General features: G+C 34.6%; 2 protein-coding genes across 3 annotated transcripts; one reads left to right on the top strand and one right to left on the bottom strand.

Annotated features, from left to right (window-relative positions):
• Nucleotides 1–430: 430 nt before the first annotated feature.
• LOC7459854 (serine carboxypeptidase II-2) lies at nucleotides 431–7123 on the bottom strand. The gene is made up of 10 exons (XM_024590431.2): nucleotides 6594–7123; nucleotides 6087–6194; nucleotides 5436–5531; nucleotides 5245–5337; nucleotides 4465–4550; nucleotides 4106–4369; nucleotides 2599–2732; nucleotides 1828–1923; nucleotides 1040–1145; nucleotides 431–921 (listed from the first exon to the last, which is right to left on the bottom strand). The coding sequence occupies exons 1-10, from the start codon at nucleotides 6883–6885 to the stop codon at nucleotides 760–762; spliced, it is 1437 nt and encodes a 478-aa protein (XP_024446199.2). The 5' UTR covers nucleotides 6886–7123; the 3' UTR covers nucleotides 431–759.
• A 7406-nt stretch (nucleotides 7124–14529) lies between these two features.
• Nucleotides 14530–21637, top strand: LOC7493378 (autophagy-related protein 11). 2 transcript variants are annotated; one of them, XM_024589862.2, is made up of 6 exons: nucleotides 14541–14638; nucleotides 15298–16442; nucleotides 17566–19243; nucleotides 19657–19877; nucleotides 20349–20550; nucleotides 20965–21637. In XM_024589862.2, exons 2-6 carry the CDS (start codon nucleotides 15499–15501, stop codon nucleotides 21379–21381), a joined length of 3462 nt encoding a protein of 1153 aa, XP_024445630.1. In that variant the 5' UTR covers nucleotides 14541–14638; nucleotides 15298–15498; the 3' UTR covers nucleotides 21382–21637. The 2 variants fall into 2 exon arrangements, with proteins under 2 accessions (XP_002325118.1, XP_024445630.1); XM_002325082.4 differs by having other exon boundaries at nucleotides 14530–16442.
• Nucleotides 21638–22088: the final 451 nt, after the last annotated feature.

Here is a 22088-nt window from a genome sequence, read left to right as displayed (position 1 = left end):
AAAAAATTAACAGATTTTGACTGGGTTAACACCTTTTATTTTTAATCAAATCTTACCGAGCTGAGTTCTATAATAAAAACTAGCATTAGTTGCAACTCAAACCAATTTGTATAATGGATTTGTTTCACGATTGAAAAAGAGGAATCAGCTTTCAAAGTTTGTTGCTTGCTAGTAATCCAAGGAAGCCGTTTGTTGCTTTCACCGAGATTTGGCTCTCTGTCATCCTTGTCTGGCTTTAATTCTTCTGTTATCTCAGCTGCTGGATAGGAGGTCAATCATACTTTAATGGGAGGGTAATGGTTGTGCTGATGCTATGGCCAGATTGGGAGCTTCTCAAAGTGATCCAGTTGATTATCTGGGACACTTATTTGCATACTATTCTACTTTGATCTTCCTTTCTGTCCAATGCACCAAAAGAAGAAGAAGAAGATAAATAAAAAAAGGTTCCATGACATTGAAACAACAGTAGCGAAATGGAGGAAGCAACTTGCAGGCAGAATTGAAATTGAATTTTTAACGCTTCATCTCCAATTCAAGTGAATCATAAGTGAATAAACTTTTATTTTGATGGTATTGTAAAGGGTGGATTTGAACTTGGCCCCTTCTCTTTGGAGGAGAAAGTTGTTCATAACATTAATCCACACCCTGGTCGTAGATTATCTTGGATTTGCAGCAAGAAAAATGTAGCCCCCTGGAAAAATGACATCCCCTGGAATTACTTTGGATCGTGGAATTAACCGCCAAAAGGGCACGGCGACATCAAGAGTCGCTGACTAGTTGAAGGGTTGGCATTGGAGTTCCTGATAAGAAGGCTTTGACGAGTGTGAGAGCTTGTTTGGGTTTATGCAGAGGCACTTCATGGCCTGCTCCTCTCACCACAACGAAGGTAAGTCCAGCATACTCTTGGGTCCATCCTCCCACCTGTTTGACAAAAAATGCTCCTTAATAAAAGTTTATTGGCAACTTGGAACAAAGTTCGTGAATGACTCCTAGTTTATAGAACGAATTCTCTTGCATGGAATTCCATCAAGTGATTTACCTGTCCATCATCATACCAGGCACCCCAAGGTTTGACAGTAGGAAGTTTCAGAGCATCTATGCTGTAGCGGGTGGATGTAACTGGGATAACGGCATCTGTATCACCACTGTTGCAAAAGAAGGGGAAAAAATTACAACTAGGATTGACAAAAAAAAGTTTGTTGAACAGGTTAAAACAGCAGCAAGGAAAACAACTGTCAGCACCCTAAGTTGCCATTTTTGTTGATTCTAGTCATTTTGGCATGTCAAGGACGATGGCAAGAATATACCAGTTAGGAATTTGCTGAGAAATGTTTGAATATATTCTGTTTCATAATATCTCCTGACATGAAGGAGATCATATTGATCTTGTTTGGTCTGAGGTCCTCCAGATATTTCTTTATTAAGGATATGTTTGGTAGAACTTTTGAAGAGGGGGGGCGGGGGGGATGAGGTTAAATGTTTGCCTTGGGAGGTGGGGGTAAAGGATTTTTAAGGGGAGGGAATGTTGGACTTCCACCTCTTACTTCTAGACTCGCAAATACTCTTGAACACATCACCCTTAAAGATATTTTACACCTGTAATACTTCATCATTAAATCTTACCCTCTTAACATTTCCCCTCTAAATTTTTAACCTTGCACAAAACACAATCTAAAAGGGAAATGCTAGCTACACATAGAACAACCCTGCAGCAGTAAATGTATAGAATGCTTTCACAGAGATACCTGAACATCTAAAAGGGAAATGCTAGCTACACATAGAACAACACTGCAGCAGTAAATGTATAGAATGCTTTCACAGAGATACCTGAACACCCACACATGAAGTCCTGAATGTATGAGTTCTTTATAAATGTCCAGCACTGTCCTAGGAGAATCCTTCCAGTTAATATTTACCACTTCACTGCAAAATAAATAGATGGAATGTTACTAGGGCATACATTTAGGGTACTTCAATCAAGGTAGTCAAAGTACACAAAATGAGGGAGGGTGAAACACAATATTAGATAACTCAGTCAAACATCATACAAGGGGCATAATTTACAATTGAAATTTTGATATTATGTGACCAAGAAATAAATAGTTCCAATTTATGCACTTGGTCAGAATGCCATACTTTCCCAATTAAACAATTTTAATACAAATACGTTTTGTCAACTCTTGTGTGATCAAGCTGTTATGCTGTAAACCAACATCGAATCACACTAAGGATCTATTTATTTTTGGGCTCACATTAATCTACAACTAAACAGGGGTCCAGCTAACCATAACAAAAATGCACATCTGCCTCCGAAATATTACAACTACAATAAAACTAAAAAAGTTAATGCCTGTGAAATTTTGTAAACGTGGAAAATACATGTACGCCATATGTTGATAGTTATCACAAACCTACAAAAATCAATGTTAGATGATGTGGGCATGTTGCTCCCCTAATATCTGTGCAACTAAGTAGGGGAATCTAATCCTTGACCAGAAAAAAATGGCTCTGAAACCAATGTTCTTCCAAGGACAAGCTTAAGATGCCAAGATAAAATCAGAACTAATGCTTTTTCAGAAGTTAATTGAACAGATATACCTGCAGGTCTCCCATCTAGCTGGTGCAAACTCTGGTGAAACATGTAATGCCTTCTGAACCTCAGGTAGATTGAAATATACAGTTGTATGTGTCTCAGTACAGGGATCATACTTCTCACTGACACGACCAACCCTCTATCACAAGACAATAAATTTCATTTAAGCTGTGAAGAATTTCATATAAAGGATTAGTTCATAAAGGAGTCCTATTTAAAAATGGCCTCAAACTTTGATTTCCAATGAGTTTCGTTTACTCTTCATGTGGAAAGGGAAACCAGAATTAATGGAAGTTCTATGATAGATTAATTCAAATTTGAAAAAACAGAACAATATATCAGATACACAAACCTAACCTGAATGTGTAAATGTTCCCCAGATCTTTTAGAAAAGAATATATTTCAGAACCTCATGTTTGTGTTATTAATACATAAACCAAATGCAAAGGAATCTTTGTTTTTCTTTTTTTTAACAACCAAATGCAAAGGAATCTAAGACCAAGAAAATGAGTCCTGGACTTGCATTTATTAGATCAGATGGAGTAGGCATTTAGTTGACATGTAAAAGTTCATGGAGAAGTTGTGAAACAAGCATGCAATGTGGAATTTGAAATAAGGACGGAGAAACAGTAGATTTAAACATTTTTATCTGCCTTGAAATAAAAGCCAGGCAAAATAAGATAATCTAGTGGCAATAAAAAAGACCAGCTAACGCAGGGAAAGTTTTGATATCTCATGGAATTGTAAATGCATCCATAGACTTGGTGAACTTCTCATTTCCTTGCAAGAATGCTAAAACACATCCTAAAAAAAAGTCAAGGGATCGACACAATGACAGAAGATATACACACTTTTGTAGCACATTCAATAAGTTTTAATACCAACAATATAGGTAAACAACATCTCTAAGGAATGACAATCAACAAGCTAGATTAAATCTAGCACATTCATTCAAAGGTAAGCTTGTTATTTCTAGGGCGAATAAATTAAAGTGTTCCCAGAGAACGCAGTATAGCTGAGGATCCAATGAAGTGCATATTATATACAGACTGCAAAAACCTCCCCTAAAAGAGAAAAGAGTGGAGAAAAAACAGAATCCCATGTTTGAGGATTCATCAACTCTTCCCTGCCAAAAGCTCATTCATCAAATTTGTTACACACTTAATTTGTAACAAGCTCCTTGAGGAAAATTAATCCCCCAAGTCTAGGCCCCACCCCTCCACTACAAACACCGCTGATATCAGCACTTGCATGCATCCACATGCACACTTGCACGCATCCACATGCACACTTGCACAAATATATAGAGAGGGGGGTCAAAAACTTCTCAGGAACCAAGGTATTTGAAAAGAGCCCATTCCAACATTGCAAGAACTGGTTATCTGAGATCAGGAACCAGTAGACAGATTGATATTATCCATATCCCCTCATATCAATGCATTTTAGATGACAAATCACAGGAAGAAGAAAAAAAAGATATAGTAAGTAATTAGTTCATAAAGCAGGACTCACATGCTTTCTTTTAGGCAACAAATTAGACTGGCTAACATTAGCAGAGCAGGAAGGAGTGAAGATGCTGTATGGATCAATGTTTCCAAGTTCTTTGGTTGCAATGTCCTCCATCTTATCACAAGCGACTGAGCTATGGATAAATGATTCAAAATCACACAAAAGATTAAGTTTCTTGTATGTTTGGTCAGAAATCAAGCCAGCTGCCCACATAAATTGGAAAAGTCCCAAATGGTCGTGATAATCATCAGTCAGTGCATTTCCAACCTGTACCAGACGTTAAACTTGGTCTTTTAATTATTTCAAATGGTGCAAAATGACCAAAAATCTTGGTTATTACATGAATAGTTGTTTGGATGTACCATATAACTCCTCAGATTAATTTTCTCATCCTTTGTCGCTTGGTTGTACCGTACAATGGCTTGACTCAGCTGAGGAACATAATGCCCTGGAACACAAATTAAAAATTAGAACCGCAACATACAAGCATCACACATCAGAAGTATAGCCAAGTCATTTAATAAAACACGTCATCTTGTCAAATAAAGAAAGTAAGAAGACAAAGCTACAACTTTATTCCTAGTGCATTTTAGTTTTTTTGTTTAACCGATATCTTTCCACAAGGTGAATATCTTAGGCCACCAAAACAAATTGCAAATCAACAGATTTATGAGTTCAAGAGGTCTACCTGCAAGCCATTCCAAAGAAGGTGGTAAAACTCAAGTAAAGCATCTGTACTCTGTAGTTCCTCTACATAGTAGCACGGTGCAGGTTGGTTGACAACATTCAAATAAAATTAGTCTGCCAATGACTGAAAAGATTCTCTTTCCTCTACTATGGCCCCTCCGAGTTTTTATTACGGTGACCACGAACCTCACGCTTAACTTTAAGGCTATGCCATCCCAAGGTGGCTTCTAAATGGAAAGCATTCTATGCTTGTTACTCATCAAATACTTCTATTCAGAAACTTTTCCGGACAAATACCAACGAAAACTTTAGCCAAGAACAGAAGGTAAAGAAAAAGGGCCCACAGCTAGAAAAATGAAGCTAGGGTAAACAGTTCATTCCATCTATGTCATCCATCAAAAACTGAAGTTTGGTACAAAATTTAAAAAGAAAAGGAAATTGAAATCAAACACTACCTGCATAGCTCTCCCCTGTAATGTAGAAGTCCCTTCCTTTGTATTGGGGGAAGCGTTCAAACCAATTCAGCAAGAAAGCTAGTGAGTCCGCAGCTGCAGATTGAAGTGTGGAAAGGTGTAAATACACAAGCTAGTAACAACGAGAAGAGCCCCAACAAAGAAGTATGAGACAAGAATGGTTGAACTAGTACCGGTCTTTTTGTCACCATTGTTCAACAGATCGGAAGAAGTGTTTGAATATGAATATCCAACTCCAACCGGGGAATCAAGAAACAAAATATTGGCCACTGCAAATTGGTTAAAGTACTTAAAAAAGATTGAATTCGATGTAATTATAAGAAATTATTGTGGTTTAGCATTCTTGAAATCTAAAGCAAAAAATCGTGCAATTACTCCCAGGTGATCAACAGTGGTAAATAAGTTGCAACATCCATTTTTAGATATTATTATGATCCTAATAGCCATCACATTATCAGTAGTAGGAAATAAACATATGTTAGAGGTAAAATGAGGCACAAAAATGTCGGGGGGTCTCCGAGGATAGGTATGCGGGTAGCTTAAAAAGCAGCTGATAGAATTCAATATGTGTTTCGAAATTCAAATATGATGATATAGTTCAGATTTTAAGCAAAAATAACTAATTGAATGATGAGTCAATGATGCAATAATTCTAATTTTTCAGTGACAGCACATGGTTCCACGGCTCATGGATTCATCCAACTGATTGTTCATTAATTGTTCTTTTTAGCAACCAAGCAATAAGCTTTACAACAATTGCTTTGACGGGCAACTCTAGTATATAATTTTATTTTATTTTTTTTATAATTAAAGAATTGTATTACCTTGATTCCAGGAATAAGGATTCAAGTAAAGGGTCTTTCCATCTGGCTTAATATGAAACGGTCCTATTTCCTCTGCCATTCCATAAGCAATGGAGGAACATCCAGGTCCTGCAAGAACAAATCTCCAATAAGAAACCAATTCAAGAAATTGTATTCTATTAGAGATTATCAGTTAATGAACAAACTATAAACTTTCAATGGCCTGAGAACAAAGAAAGATTAATCTAAGAAAGAAAACTCAGTCAAATATCTAATTCAGGAACAAAGATGGGGGATTATCAAAACGTAGGAGCTAATAGAGTAACAATCCTAGGTGACAAACAACATAATCGGTTGTATATCTAAAGTCAAAGTTGGATTTTTAAACAATTAAGCCATACAACTAATGAAACAGCAAAAGCAACAGAACAGTAACAACTTAGATGAAAAATCAAGACTAACTAGAGTGATATGATAATCACACAAGAAGCGAACCGAATAATAAAAGAAAAGGAAATAGTGTGACACCTCCATTAAGCCAAAGAAGAAGAGGCTTGGATTGAGGATCCTCGACAGCTTCAACAAGCCAGTAAAAAAGAGCCCTCCCATATTTTTCATTGACAGTGACATAGCCAGAGTAGTGAGCAAAATTTACATCGAAGTTCTGGCCAGGCAACTTTTGGACCCTGTCTAGATGTTGCTGGGCAACTGGGTCTCGTAAAGACGAAGCAAAGACACCCAAATAGAGATTGACGAAAATGATTAGAGTAGTTGCTATAGAGAATTCAAAAGAACCAAATGGAAATCTGGGATCGGCCATTTCTTGCTTGGAAAGAAGAACTACCTACTGCACTTGTTGATGGTACATAAGGAAGGATTAGCAAGCTGGGATGGGTCAATGATGGGTATAGGTGGGCTGGCCCGCCAGTTCTGACACCAGCGCGAGGGAATGCTCGCTCTCGCTTTCTTTTTATTCTGTTCCTCAGAAAGAAATGGGAGGCAGGAACGGTGGATGTTTTTATTGAGTTGGTGTGCATTAAACAATCATCTCCTCTATTTGGAAAGTTGCAATTTCAAGGATATTGTCGCCATAGTTAACGAAGCAAAAAGGTAATCCAAGGATATTGTTACCCTTGGCACCATAAATAAATAAATAAATTCAATTAAGTTGAATTCAGCTAAGTTAATATTCGTTATGAATATAGCATGGAGATGTTGATTATTAAAAAAAAATACAAATTAGTGGAAGTGTTTGTGACAGCGAAACTGGGATTTTCCTTTTCTTTTTAATTTGCGAGTGAAACCAGATGAAGATATGAGTAAGAGTTTAACAAATAAAATCAATCAAGAGTTAATATGAAAATACTAACTTGAACAAACAATTTTTTTTCTTAGAATTTAATGTTTTTTAACATATTTATTACCCTTTCTCTCTATAATAATACTAACTTGAGCATTCAATTCTCACATGAAGAAGAAGTTGCCATATAAAACCAAGATGACGAGCAAAGATTCGATCAAATAATTGATCGACATCTAAAGGGAGATCCAAGAGCTTTTTTATGATATCCTAGTCACGGGGACATCAGCCACCAAGATTATATCATTATCTTCAATGAAATACCGCAAGAACTCCCTCTCCTCCTCCAACAAGGGTAGCGCAGGAGGAACTTCAAAGCCAATCCTTCAATTTTTTATTTTTTTATTCAGATCATTTTGATATATAAATATCAAAAATAAAATTTAAAAAATAAAAGAAATATTATTTTAATATATTTTTAAATAATTTTTTAAAAAAAACAATGATTATTATAGAAACAGTACTGTTCAAAAATTGTTTCAGAATATGCAAGTACAGAATTGAAGATGAACTTCGGGAGAACTTGCTTCTGGAAAATCTATTTTGAGCGACGAAAATCTTCAAGGTCAAAACGAAAGAGAGGTTTTAACACACAAATCCATCGAACCTTGAGAAAATTAGAGGATTTCACTCTATGACGCCATACTTCTTCAAAATTTTCTGCCTCCACGTTAAAAACGAGATTAATGAAACAAATTGTACAAAAACTAGAGGGGATTTTGGAAGTAATGGCAAATAATAAAACAATTAGTCTCTTTAGTATTTTGCAAAATAAATTAAATAATCGCTCTAATTTTAAAAATAATTAATTAATTTTTTTATTAACGTGGATGTCCGGACTAGCTTGCGTGTACTTTGACTAATCCTACGGATCCTGAAGTAAACGACCATGTAAACTTTCAGTGACCCTGAAGTTTGTAGAACTCGAACCGGTGACCTTCAGGAATAAACACAGAGGCTAACTAGTTGAACTACACCTCCATATTTAAAATAATCAACTATTTATTTAACTAGTGTTGATCATGTTTAATTTAATATTTTTTTCCAAAAAGATATTTTTTTGCCATCATTATTTCCATGTTATATATCTTCTTTTTTATATCTCTTAAAACAAAAAAATATATAAAAAAAAATTTGAGAAAATACATGAAGTTGGTGAAAAGAATCAAAGTACAAATAGATTTAAAACTATAAGGACTAGTTAATTATTATTGAAATTAAAAGGATTATTTAATTTGCTCAAAGAAAAATGCGCCGCTCACCGTCCAACATACGACAAACTGCTAAAGATATTTAGAACAAAAAGTTTACGAGCTAAAGATCAACCATGCATGTGGCCATCTCTCTCTAATGCCAACGACAATTTGCAAGTCTACAACGGCAATAAAGTCAATTTTATTTTGATTTTTTTATATAAATCCATCCTAGGATTTCATTGCGCACTCCAAGAACGAGTAAAAGATGCATCAAAGGATGATGATTAGGGCTAACAACACCTTAATGATGATGATTAGGGCTGACAACACCATAATTAGCTTAGGCAAAGCAGCATCACCAAAAGATTAGGCTCACAAAACAATCAACAATTTGAATTGGATGACCAATATCATAACGAGAGAAGTTCTCGAAATTCTTGAAGTGGAGCTTTGATGATCAATTTTAGAAAATACTTGATCCTTTTAAGCATAGTTTTAAGACCCGGCCTGGTGGCCAGCCAGGTCCAAGGCACAGGTTCCGGTTTTTGACCAGGTCACGGGGTTTTGACCAAGTTATCGGGTAGGCTGGGTCAATTTTTTTTAAAAAAACCAAAAAGATGTTATTTTAGTAAAAAAACAAAAGTCAACGGGTTGCAACCGGGTCAACCCGTTGGGTCAGGCGAGTCACGCTGAGTTTTTTTTTTTCTATTTTTTTCTTCAACCCGGCTCAATTCCAATCCCAAATTGACCAGATCTTGGATCGATATGCTAGATCGGATCGAATTTCAAAACTATAGTATCACTACAAAACTAATGTACCAAAAACATCAAAATTTAGCTGCTTTGACAAAAACCTTAGAAAATATCTTAACTTACGTGGGAATTGTTGACATGACTAGCAAACAAGTGTTACTTCCACGTAATGGGGAAATATTGGTAGTTTGAAAGTTGGTTTTAAATTGATTTTTATTTAGAAATGTGTTGAAATAATATTATTATTATTTTTTATTTATGTTCTTATTATAAATGATGTATTTAAGAATGTGGTTAAATTGTGTTTTTAAAAAAGTTATATATTTTTGTTTTAGAATAATTTTTTAGTGTTTTTTAATTGTTTTAATATAATAATGTTAAAAATATTTTTTTTAAAAATAAAAAATATTATTTTAATTGTTTTAATATGATAATATAAAAAATAAATTTTAATATAAGAGATATTCATAGTTGACGAAGCTCGAGTGAAATTTGGAATGGCATATCAAGTTTCAAATCACCTTGTCATTTCGTAAAAACGTTCCTTAATAATAGTAATAGTAATAATCCTTTTCAACCTGTTAGTCGTGGAATATTACTGCAAATTCCAACAATCATGGAGAAAGAATATTCTTTTTCTAGCTAGGGCATCCAAACAGGAAACAAATTGGAATTATATATATATATATATATATATATATATATATATATATATATATATATATATTCATTCTAGGGCTCCTGCAAAAGTCAATTTACAATCAATAAAATAAGTCTTATCAGTTTTTGTCGTCAAGTCCTCCATTTTTATTTTTACAACCAATAAAATTATGCTTGTGTATTGTGATTCAAAATCCAAAATAATTTTACATAATTAAATATGCCAAATAAGCTCTTAATTAACCTTTTTTTTTTTTATTAAGGAAACTCAATTGAGACCCCCAACAAATATATTAGAGTTGACAAAAAAAAAACAAAAAGGATGCTGTACAGAATTAATTAGTCAATTTCACAATAGAGAAATTTTTTTTATATACGGGGAGATCAACCTATTATAATTGCAGTTTAATTATGTTTTTGAAATTTTATTTTATTTTTAAATTAATATATTTTAATATTTTTAAATTATTTTGACATGTTAATATTAAAAATAAACTTTAAAAAATAAAAAAATATTATTTTAATACACACACATATATATATATATATATATATATATATATATATAAATACTTTAAAAAAGAACATTTTATAAGCATTCCGAAACAGACTCGGGTCTGTTTGGGAGTATGGTTGCAGTTGCTTTTTAAAGTGCTTTTCACTTACATAAATGTATTAAAATAATTTTTTTATTTTTAAAAAAATATTTTTAAAATTAGCGTATTAAAATGATCTAAAAAATATTAATTTAAAGTAAAGAAAAAAATAAATAAAATTTATTTTTTTAAAAATGTGTTTTTGAAATGTTAAAACTAACAGGGCGAAACGGTAATTTACCGTTTGTGGACGAATTCTTGCAACGTATAAAATAATAATTGGCAGCCCAATTCGTTTTCCAATTTGCAATCATTTCTTCTCATTTCTCAAGGGAAACAGCTCAGCACAGACCTCTCATATTACTTTTTTAAAACCTCACCGACCGACCTCACATATTTATTCGTGATTTTGATAACTAACTTGATTTGATAGATTGATTTGCGATTTGCATGATTTGGAATATAGGTGAAGTAATGTTTGTTTCTACGTTTTAAAAATACTTTTGATAAAATTTGAAATTTTTTTATTTTTTTATTAATTTTAAATTAATATATTTTTAGTATTTTTAAATTATTTTGATGTGCTGATGTCAAAAATAATTTTTAAAAAATAAAAAAAATTATTAACATGCATTTTGGCACGAAAAGCTATTTGAAAAGCAACCACAACCACACCGCCAAACAAACCTTAAGTTTAATAAAAATAATAGCATAAAAAACTCAGTCAAAATCTGGTGAGTTTTTTTTTTCTTTCTAAAATGATATTATTATTATTTTTAATAAAATAAAATAATTAAATTAATCTAAATAAATTTACCTAGTCCTAACTCCATGCAGAGTACACGTGATACACAATTATGTTGTTTTGTTAATGTTAATTAATAGAACGAGGGTCACATGGGCGGAGCTGCTGCCACTCGTACCCTCCATTTCTCGAACACTTGTCAAGTTTTATAACCTCAAATTACTCATGTGATGAATCTTTCACAGACCTTTTCAGCGTACGATGGTGAAACTTTTCCTCTTTTTCTTTTTCTTTTTCTTTTTTTAAAAAACAATATGATAGCCCTAATGGAGCTAGCGAAACCCTACAAGACATCGAGGTCCATGTTAATAATCATCTTCAACCATATAATATAATTACTTAATCTTCACATGTTTTTTTTACCAAAACCAAGCACCTGGTCTGGTCAATATAAACCTTAAATTACTAGTATTTTATTTGGAATTAGGAATTAAAGCCAAATCTCTAGAAAATTATTCATAATTCAGCATGAGATGGTGAAACTTTTCCTCTTTTTCTTTTAAAAAAAAAAAAAAACAATATGATAGCCCTTATGGAGTCTAGACCATTTGAAACCCTCCGAGACATCGAGGTCCAGCCCTCAATGTTAATAATCATCTTCAACCATATAATATAATTAATTACTTGATCTTAATTCACATGTTTTTTTTTTACCAAAACCAAGCACCTAGTCTAGTCAATAATAATCAGCTTGTCACGTTAGTAGCTTAAAATACTCTTTAATACTCTTCAACAGATAATTAATTTCTTAAAATATTATCCTTTTCTTTCGATCTCGCTTTGAAAAAAAAGAAAAAAAAATTATATATATATATATATCATAACTCACAATGCATACAAGTAGATTACAATAGATAAAATTGGATATCAGTTAGTTTTAAGCCTTTTGATTTTATTAATTTGTCCCGAAATGATCTATATTGGACAATATCACGCCTCTACACGTATTTTGTTGGTGATAGTTAAAAGATCTTGTACAATTTATACATGTTTATTAAATGTTTTCATTCAAGATATTAAAATAAACAAAAAGAATATTTTTTAGACTAAGTTCACAAAAAAATCCAATTTATATAAGTTAGGAAAATGAGGGAAAAAAAGAAGAATTCGCGTGGTTTAACACTAAGCTTGTCTTTGGGAATAGATTAATGTTTATTTTAGAAAATATTTTAAAAAGTCTTAACAAGAAGAATTCAATTCCAATAAAAAAATTCACCAAAATAACCCACGCAAGTGGGTTATATTTACTATCTAGAGAATGATTGATGATTCACTTGTTTTTAACGGCAAGTAAAGTTCATTCGGGTTATCATTAAAAAAAAAATTATAAAAACAATCTTTATAGGTTGAAAATGAAGTTACAAAATTACCATTATAAATATTAATTTTCACAAATTACATCATCAAATTTACTCATTTTTTTATAAGTATTTTTAATTGTATTAATTCATCTGGTCAAAAATCCATTTGAGAACTCCAAAATCTAAAGAGTTATGAAATTCATAATGAAATAAACAAAACTGACAATGAAAATTGAAATAAAATAAAATGAGACCTGAAACATTCATTTTTAATAAGCAGGAGTTACCTTTTCTTTTCTTTTATTTCTCTTCACTCCCAAGATTTTTAGTTTAAATCGGATTTTATTTTTTCAACATCACTAATCCCTTTTTATTTTTAAATGATAAATTTGATTAATCTTTTAAATTCTATAGTTTCAAGTGAGTATTTAATGGAATTTGTTAATGAATTTAGATGGAGAGACGGCATGAGGATAGAATTGAAAACCTCAAGTAATGTTAAGGGTAGAATTGATGGATGCAATAAAAAAAACAAGAAGAGTTTTTCTTAGGCAATCCCGAAAGAAAAGACGACAATTTTTGCTTTGAAGAAAAGCGCAAGTCGACATTTTTATTTCACATGAAAAGCACACTGCAAACTTTCCACAGGGAAATTGCAAGGAAATAGCCATGTTCGCCCTGGCTTGTTGACGAAGCTCTGCCTCATGTTCTTGCTGGCAAGAAACATGAATATGAACAAAATCAAGTCTTAATCTTAGCCTCCAAATTGGACTTCAAACCTGGTTGTTGCATGCTCGCCAAGGCGAAATCCATTTTGCCTGCTGCTGCTGCTCTGCAGTCTGCATTAATTCTTTCCCAGTATTTTACCATGCAGTTTCCTAACGTCTCTTCATTGGTTGCTTCAGAGGAGGCCCAGGGTGACACAATCAATTTAGTTGGTCCGTGGCAACTTCGGTGATCTTTAAAAATAAATAAAAAATGACGAAGAAATTGAGACATAAATAAATAAAGAAAGCACCAGCTTGATTGTTTATACATTGAAGTAGGTGTGATGCACTCATTTCTTTTATTTCTTTTAAAAAAAAAAATTTAATAAAAAATAAAAAATAAAAAAAAAACTGAGATGACTTGAATTATTTTCAAAATAAATAAAAAATCCTACATGAAAAAAATAAAAAAATAATGGAACCCAATCTCTAATTAAATAAATGTTGAAAGATAAAATTAAAAAAAATATGAGTTTTTTTTTTTAAAAAAGATTTTATTATCCCTTATACTAAGTTATTTGACCAAAATGTAAAACGATGAATATATTCACAAACAATAAGATAATAATAAATGGATATTATAAAAAAGATTTTATTATTTCTAATAACAAGTTATTTTATTTTATTAAGAAGGACAAAATAGTCAAGATGAAACCACCCCACAATGAATTAGTACCATAGTGTTTACTAATGTCTTTAAGGTTTAATTTTTTTAATAAAAGATAAAAAAAAAAAAAAAAGAAGAAGAAAGGAAAGACAGCTTTTAGATAGCTTATTGAGGACAACAATGCAATTTGATAAACAACTCGGGGCCAAGTTAATCATAATAAAAAATTGTCCTCTACAAGAGGCAATGGAATTATTTTTTCCCAAAGTCCAATCACAACTCATTAATTACTGAAATAACACACAAAAAATTAATTAATTAATAACCCTATAAAAATAATCACAATTAATTAACTAATCAATTTATAAATGTAAATAATACTCCTACTAATGCTCTAATCTGCAATACCTAGCGAGATAAAGCTGCTTGCTTTTTCTCTTCTCCCCGACTTATTGCAGAGAGAGACAAGGACAGAGAGAGAGAGAGCATAGCTCTTCTGCTACCCTCTTGGTTTGCTTCTTGCAGAAGGTTCTCTTTGATTTTTTTATTATCCTCATCACAAGCTTCTCTTGCTACTATATAATATATATAAAAGAAAATAAAATAAATACCAAAACAATCGTAGAGAAAGAGAAAATTTAAAAACAAATAGTACTAAAATCTAAGAGGTTTCGTGGAGAGAACCGTTGTGTTTGTAGAGAGAGAGAGAGTCTGAAATTCCTCTTTAATCTCCTCACGTAATCACTTTCTGATGCCTTTAATCCTCTACTTTAAACTTCTCTCTTCAGACCACGTTAACCAAGAAAGTGTCTTTTGATTTTCTCTGTTATTTTGCTGTCATTTCTTTTGTGTTTTTGGTATTGTGAGAGCAGAATTCTGGTTTTTTCCTTGGGTTTATTTGGATTTGGGCTAATTTGGGAGATTTTGATGATGGGTCGCTGATGATTTAGGGTTCTGTTGGAGTAATCATTGGTTGGTCTGTTGTGATTTTGTTTGTTTAGAGGAATTTTGAGGTGGGCTGTTGCTGATTTGGGTTTTTGTGGAGGATTTGAGCGTAAAGGTTGGAGTTTTTTTTTTTTTTTTGGATAAAGTCTCTGGTCGGTGTGGTTTCATTGTGGGTTGATAAAAATTGGTGCTTTGTTGATTCAATCTTTAGTTGGTTTACGGTATGTTTGCGGGTCTTGCAGATTTCAGTGGTGGACTTGGTGATAAGGAAGGGCTAAAGCTCTAAAAACTGTTAATTTCCCATTTGGTTCCAAGGGATTGAATTGAATCGTTTCTGCGCAATCGGACTGGTTTTGGGGATTTTTTATTTAAATTATCTCTCAGTGTTGGTGTTTCTTGTTGGATTTTATTTTTAAGGTGGATAATTCTGCTTTAAAGATAAGATGAGTTCAAGCATCACAGAAGGTGTGGTAAATCAGCCCAAACTTTTAGTTCATCTAGCAGAAAATGGTCATTCATTTCTACTTGATTGCGATGAAACAACGCCTGTGGAAGCTGTCATGCAGCGTATTGAATCAGTTTCTGGGATTAACTTCAACTACCAGCTTGTTCTGTGTTTGGAGAAGAAACTTGAACCTCAGCGGTCGCTTTCTGCTTATAAGCTTCCATCTAGTGATGGAGAAGTGTTTATATACAACAGAGCAAGGATGCAAACCAATCCGCTCCCCCCTGCACTCGAACAAATTGATGTCCTTGAAATTGCAGATCCTCCACCGCCAGCTTCTTCACATAACCCCCATCCTTTAGATGATGCTTCAGACCCAGCTCTGAAGGCTTTGCCATCTTATGAAAGACAGTTTAGGTACCATTACCATAGAGGTCAAGCAATGTATAGGAGAACCCAAGTAAAGCATGAGCATTGCCAGAGGTTATTGAGGGAGCATAAGGTTCAGGAGAGGGCAATGGAGGTTGCTAGGATTAATGTGCAACAATTCTATAGAGCAATTCTTCAGAATTACTCAGAGTTCATGAAGCGTTATACACAACAACACAGGATACATTTAGATCTTTTAACGAATTTTGAGAGAGATTTAGAGAAACTGAGGTCGATCAAGCTTCATCCATCTTTGCAGTCTGATTCACGCAAATGCTTAGTGGATTTTGTGAAGGAAGATAACTCGAGGAAGGCCGTGGAGAATTGTAGCAATTCACATAGGCAGTTTGAGAAGAAGGTATTGGAGTTCAAGCAAAACTTTAGTGATGCAAAGCGCAAGGTGGAAGAATTATTTTCTTGCGGAGCAGCATCTTCTATTAGGAATCTGGATCTTACCATCAAGGAGCATCAGCGATTCATCAATGAACAGAAGAGCATAATGCAGTCTTTGAGGTTGGTTGATTTCGTTTTCAATCATTTGAACCGCCTTCCTATTTACAATTATTCTGTATGATTTTTGAGCTTGTTAGATTTTTCTTGATTGATTTAGTATGTTGATTCTTATAAAGCATTGCTGTGATAATACATCTCATCACTTTCAAGTATTGAACTTATAGCTTTTCCTATAATTTTTATAATACAGCTGGGTCATTGTTATGCCAAAGTTATATAATTGTTGCTCTGAGGGTTTTTTTTTTTTTTTGCATTTGATAAGCGTAGAGGAACGAATGGTGCAATGGCTGCTCAGTGGTGGTTGCATTTGATATGACTCACTCGTCTGTCTTTTTTATAGATAATATTACTTATCCCCTCCCCCACTCTTTTCTTATGTAGTCTGTCATTTAGATCACCAGACTCATCTCTCGTAGTCCCTCTACAGCATCCAGGGAATTTAATTGTTTTTCCATTTGATGCATGTGCTGTTGAATATTTTGTTAAAGACGACCTATGACAATATTGTTATCTTAAGGGACCATGAGAGTAGAAGTACAAAATTATGCTTTGGCTCAATGCCACTGGTCTGACAATTTTTGTTGGAAGTAGGAGCTGGACCTGAATGAATGAGAATTCCTGGTCCCAATTCACTTCGAGCTTCAGCTTGGTGTGTGTGGTTTGGATATTTTAAAACATTCAAGAGCGTGCAATAACTTGATTAATACCCTGTTTTTTCTTTTTCTACAAACATTGGGAATTAGGAAAATATACAAAACCTATAACTCACTATGCTAACCCCTGAAAATCCAAAAGATGTGTTTCATGAATCCATGAGAAACTAGGTTCCTGAAATCCACTAAAACAGAATTCGGAATTCAATTTGTATTCGTGAAGCAGCCATTTAATGCATGAACCCTTAAGATCCCTGATACATTTAAAGAAGCAAACTTCCTACTAAAGTTAAATACCAAGTGATATTAATATTTAAGTTCTCAAACTATACAACTATATTGAATAACAATTTACAACTAAAACCTATATTTTCTATTTTCTTGTCTCATATTAAAAACTCTAGTAGTTAGGCTGTAGGAGGATAATGTACATTCCACTGATTAATGGATGTGAGCTTGTATTCATGCAGCAAAGATGTAAGCACGGTAAAGAACCTTGTGGATGATTGTCTGTCATGCCAATTGTCTTCCTCAATTCGACCTCACGATGCAGTTTCAGCCCTGGGCCCTATGTATGATGTCCATGACAAGAATCATTTGCCCAGGATGCTGGCTTGTGAACATTCAATTTCCAAGCTGCTTGATTTTTGCAATGATAAGAAGAATGAGATGAATGTCTTTGTGCATGATTACCTACAAAAGATCGCTTATGTTACTTACCTCATGAAAGATGTGAAGTTACAGTTTCCTGCTTTTAGAGAGGCAATGTTGTGTCAGGATAATATTTTTAGGGACTTGAAGCTATTTCGTGGGATCGGTCCTGCATATAGAGCCTGCCTTGCTGAAGTTGTGAGAAGAAAGGCTTCCATGAAACTTTACATGGGTATGGCTGGACAACTGGCTGAGCGGCTTGCTACAAGGAGGGAGGTTGAGGTTAGGAGACGGGAGGAGTTTCTGAAGACAAACAATTTATATATACCAAGAGATATATTAACATCAATGGGGCTATATGATACTCCTAATCAGTGTGATGTCAATATAGCTCCATTTGACACTAATTTGCTTGATATTGACATCTCAGACCTGGACCGTTATGCTCCTGATTATTTGGTTGGACTTCCTTCAAAAGGTGATAAGACTGCAAGCTTGAAAGGTTCATTTTCTACATCTAATGACTGCTCTCACTCAACTGAGATGGAAGAAATTGGTGAGGAAGCAGTTGAGAAAGATGGCTCTGAGGAGCCCCTCGAGGACTGTGAGCTGTTAGAGATTGCTGGAACTAGCAAGATGGAAGTTGAGAATGCAAAACTGAAAGCTGAACTAGCTTCTGCAATAGCCCTGATATGTTCCCTTTGCCCAGAAATTGAATACGAGTCAATGGATGATAGCACAGTGGATAGTCTATTGAAGAATGCAGATAAGACAAATGAAGCCTTGCGGCTGAAAGATGAGTATGGAAAGCACCTTCAATCTTTGCTTAAGGCAAAGCATGTGCAATGTATGTCGTATGAGAAGCGCATTCAAGAACTAGAGCAGAGATTGTCTGACCAGTATTTACAGGGGCAGAAACTTTCAAATAGTAAAGATGCATCAGACTTTGCTCTTTTAGCTGCAAAGACTGAAGACTGTAAACCAGAAATTTCCAGCGGTGGTGAAGCACACATGCCTTATGCATTGACCTCAGAGCCCATGGATGAGGTTTCTTGCATTTCTAGTTTGAATGCGAAACTGGGGCTTTTCACCAGGCAAACAAGCAAAGGTAGAGAAGGTTTTGATGAAAATATGATGGACTCCTCTGGGATGTTGAATACTCAGTTGGATTCATCAATGGCGGAGCCTCATCGTGAAGAGCTGCAAGTTTGTGATAAAGATGGGAAGGACAAGATGGCGCGACAACTGGGCATGTCACTGACTAACAGTTCCACAGCTGAGAGCATGCCTGAGCCTCTCGATGTTGCACCATCTGATGCAGACGCTGAGCCTAAAGTCAGTAGTGACCATGACATTGTGTTAGACCTTCAAACTGCACTTGCTGAAAATTCAAACCAATTGAGTGAAACTGATGCAAAGCTCAAATCTGCTGTGGAGGAGGTTGCTGTGCTCACAAGGGAGTTAGAAATGAGTCGGAAGCTCCTTGATGAATCTCAGGTACTGGTACATGAACTGCCTTTTGTCCTCTGTGGTTTTCTTGGTGTTTATGTTGCTCTTATTCGCTCAATTATATTGCTGAGTTGTTCTGGGTGATGTTCCCGTTTATCGATATTTAGTATTTGTACCATATTGCTCAACATTATTGAAATGCTTAGATAATCATTTTTGTTTATGGTTTGATGTTTTGTTTTTTGGTAGATCCCGTGATGGACAAGGCGTATTAGTTATTAGTGGACAACAAATTCCTAGAATTCCTATGAACTAATAATTTTCCCAAATAATCAGCTTCCTTCTGTTTACTAAATTATGCCTGGCTTCAATGTTTTTTTCCATGCATAAAAATGTTCAAAATGCATTTATGAACTGTTCTCAACATATACTGACAATTTCAACTTCTTGCTGTGCAAAAGATGAATTGTGCTCACTTGGAGAATTGCTTGCATGAAGCAAGAGAGGAAGCTCAAACTCATCTTTGCGCGGCTGATCGAAGGGCTTCGGAATACAATAAACTGCGGGCATCTGCTGTGAAACTCCGTGGCCTTTTTGAAAGGCTTAGGTGCTGTGTATATGCTCCAGGTGGAGTTGCTGGTTTTGCTGATTCTTTGCGTGCTTTAGCTCAATCTTTGGCCAAGTAATTTTCCAGAATCCTCTCTACTTTTTTTTCTCCATACAAACTTTAACTCAGTTGCAAGGCTGAGCTCTGTCTTAGTCTCTTGCTTGTTTTGAAATTTGTTCATATCAAATTATCAATGGAACTTTTTCATCATGTTGTTTGTAATTTATTGTCTGTCAATGTCTAGAAATGTCAGCTCGAGGCCCTGACGTCACAATTTTTGTCTAATAGCTTGTCCTACACTATTTTAACCATTAATTTTTCTACACTCAAATATTGTTTGCCATTACGAGGAATCTTAAATTTAAGGGCTGCAGGAATTTTTAGGGGCTTCTTTCATAATTTCTTTTAGAGTTTATCAGTGGCATTCAAATTTCTTATGGTGATTGCTGATGGAATGAATTGCTATCTTTTTTCTGTAAAACTTCAGTTTTAAGATTTGAAAATGACAATGGCCATGGTTTAATTTTTTAATTTGATCATTTTCAGTTCAAGCAATGACAATGAGGATGAGGGTGCTGCTGAGTTCCAGAAATGCGTACGCGTCCTTGCTGATAAAGTTGGTTTCTTGTCCACACACCTTGATAAGTACCCCAAGCTCGAAGCTGCAAATGAACAACTTGGAAAAGAATTGGAAACGAAGAAGGAGCTGGTTGCAACTTTGTACAAAAAGCATCAACTTGAGAAGCAGGTTGTCTGAACTTGCTAATGGTGTTCATGCTTTATCTATAGAGCAACATTTAATCAGTACTCTTCATTGCCAAGGATGTTCAATATCTCTGATTTACTGTTTACAAGCACTGATCCATGCTTTCCTTCTAATTACTATACGTGATCATTTTTTTCTCATCAATTGCTTGTGATCATTGGTTTTAAACTCAACTCTAATCAGTTTTTGACTTGGTAACTGGCCTTTGTTTCCAGTGGAGCCTTAAAGCAGTGGTTGGTTATCTGGTGCTTTTTTTGGCATGTTAAACTTCGACTGTTTCTGGCCCTGCCAGATTTAAGTTCTGCCCCTTGACGTGCAGGGATCCTTTTTGCATGGTGCTCTGTGCTTGTCTTCTAACTGCAAAAGCTTGATATCTTTGTTGATGTTTTTCTGCAGGCAAACAAAGAAAGGATATCTTTTAGCCGGTTGGAAGTTCATGAGATCGCTGCATTTGTTCTCAACTCAGCTGGACATTATGAGGCTATCAACCGGAACTCCTCTAACTACTACCTGTCTGCTGAATCTGTGGCCCTGTTCACAGACCATCTCCCAAGCAGACCCAGCTACATTGTTGGGCAGATTGTGCATATTGAACGCCAAGCTGTAAAGCCATTGCATCCTGCCTCAACTAGGCCTGAGCATGGTAGGGCAGATCAACTGGATCTTCTGACCACTGACCAAGGGATTGACCTGTTGAACTTCAATTTGGGATCGACTTCCAACCCATACAATCTTCCTATGGGGTGTGAATACTTTGTAGTGACAGTAGCCATGTTACCTGATACAACCATTCATTCAGCGCCTCCTTCCTGATCCCCTGCTTCAGGCAGACAAGACGTGATGGAAGAAACTAAGTGTACATATATAATAATATATATATATATAAAAAAGATGAGCCTTCATCTGGGAATTGAACTTCTTTTTTTCTTTCTGTACAGCTGATTATCCAAATTAAGTTGATTTCCCCTTTGTACATAAATCTTCTGTTTTTAAGCATGTACAGAAACTGTGAATATTCATCCATCTCTGGAACTTCAATTGAAATTCCCCATTTATTCTTCTTCCAAAATATTTGCCTTTTGTTTTTTTTGTAGTTTCTTCCAAAATATGGTTTTAGTGTGTTTTTAGGATCGAGGACCAATCATTTAAACCGAGGGGTATCATTTAGACCAAGTGGTTTGGCTTGATGCTTCAGGTAGCATGCTTCTCTTTTAGCTTTCTGGGTTTCAGCCTAGGTAAGGCTGCAGCATGGATGCCTACCTAAGACGGAATTGAAGAAGTGGATTTAGCCTCGGTTTTAAGATATCCTTGGCTGAAAACTACCTCTAAATGGGTGCTGGAGAAATTGTCAACTTTGGTTTATATTTTTTCAAAATAATAATATTATTTTTCTTTAAAATTCTTTGATATTAACCCAATCAGGTTAATCTGGTCAATATCAAAACTAGATCAAATTAAAACCTAACTCAAATAAAGTTTCAGGATGTGGGCTTGCCAGGTCAAATGTTTGGCAAACCAAA

The sequence above is a fragment of the Populus trichocarpa genome, chromosome 18, assembly GCF_000002775.5.
Source record: "Populus trichocarpa isolate Nisqually-1 chromosome 18, P.trichocarpa_v4.1, whole genome shotgun sequence".
Classification (NCBI taxonomy): Eukaryota; Viridiplantae; Streptophyta; class Magnoliopsida; order Malpighiales; family Salicaceae; genus Populus; species Populus trichocarpa.
The sequence above is the reverse complement of the archived record's forward strand: the minus strand, read 5'-3'. Positions and strand labels throughout refer to the sequence as shown.

What these genes read in the sequence shown, in the direction of transcription:
- LOC7459854 (XM_024590431.2), bottom strand. Translation starts at nt 6,885, where the DNA reads ATGGCCGATCCCAGATTTCCATTTGGTTCTTTTGAATTCTCTATAGCA. An exon ending in CAATGGTGACAAAAAGACCG is followed by an intron (nt 5,338 to 5,435) that starts GTACTAGTTCAA and finishes TTCAATCTGCAG; the next exon opens with CTGCGGACTCACTAGCTTTC. An exon ending in GCTAGATGGGAGACCTGCAG is followed by an intron (nt 1,924 to 2,598) that starts GTATATCTGTTC and finishes TTTATTTTGCAG; the next exon opens with TGAAGTGGTAAATATTAACT.
- LOC7493378 (XM_002325082.4), top strand. Translation starts at nt 15,499, where the DNA reads ATGAGTTCAAGCATCACAGAAGGTGTGGTAAATCAGCCCAAACTTTTA. An exon ending in AGCTCCTTGATGAATCTCAG is followed by an intron (nt 19,244 to 19,656) that starts GTACTGGTACAT and finishes GCTGTGCAAAAG; the next exon opens with ATGAATTGTGCTCACTTGGA. An exon ending in TTAGCTCAATCTTTGGCCAA is followed by an intron (nt 19,878 to 20,348) that starts GTAATTTTCCAG and finishes GATCATTTTCAG; the next exon opens with TTCAAGCAATGACAATGAGG.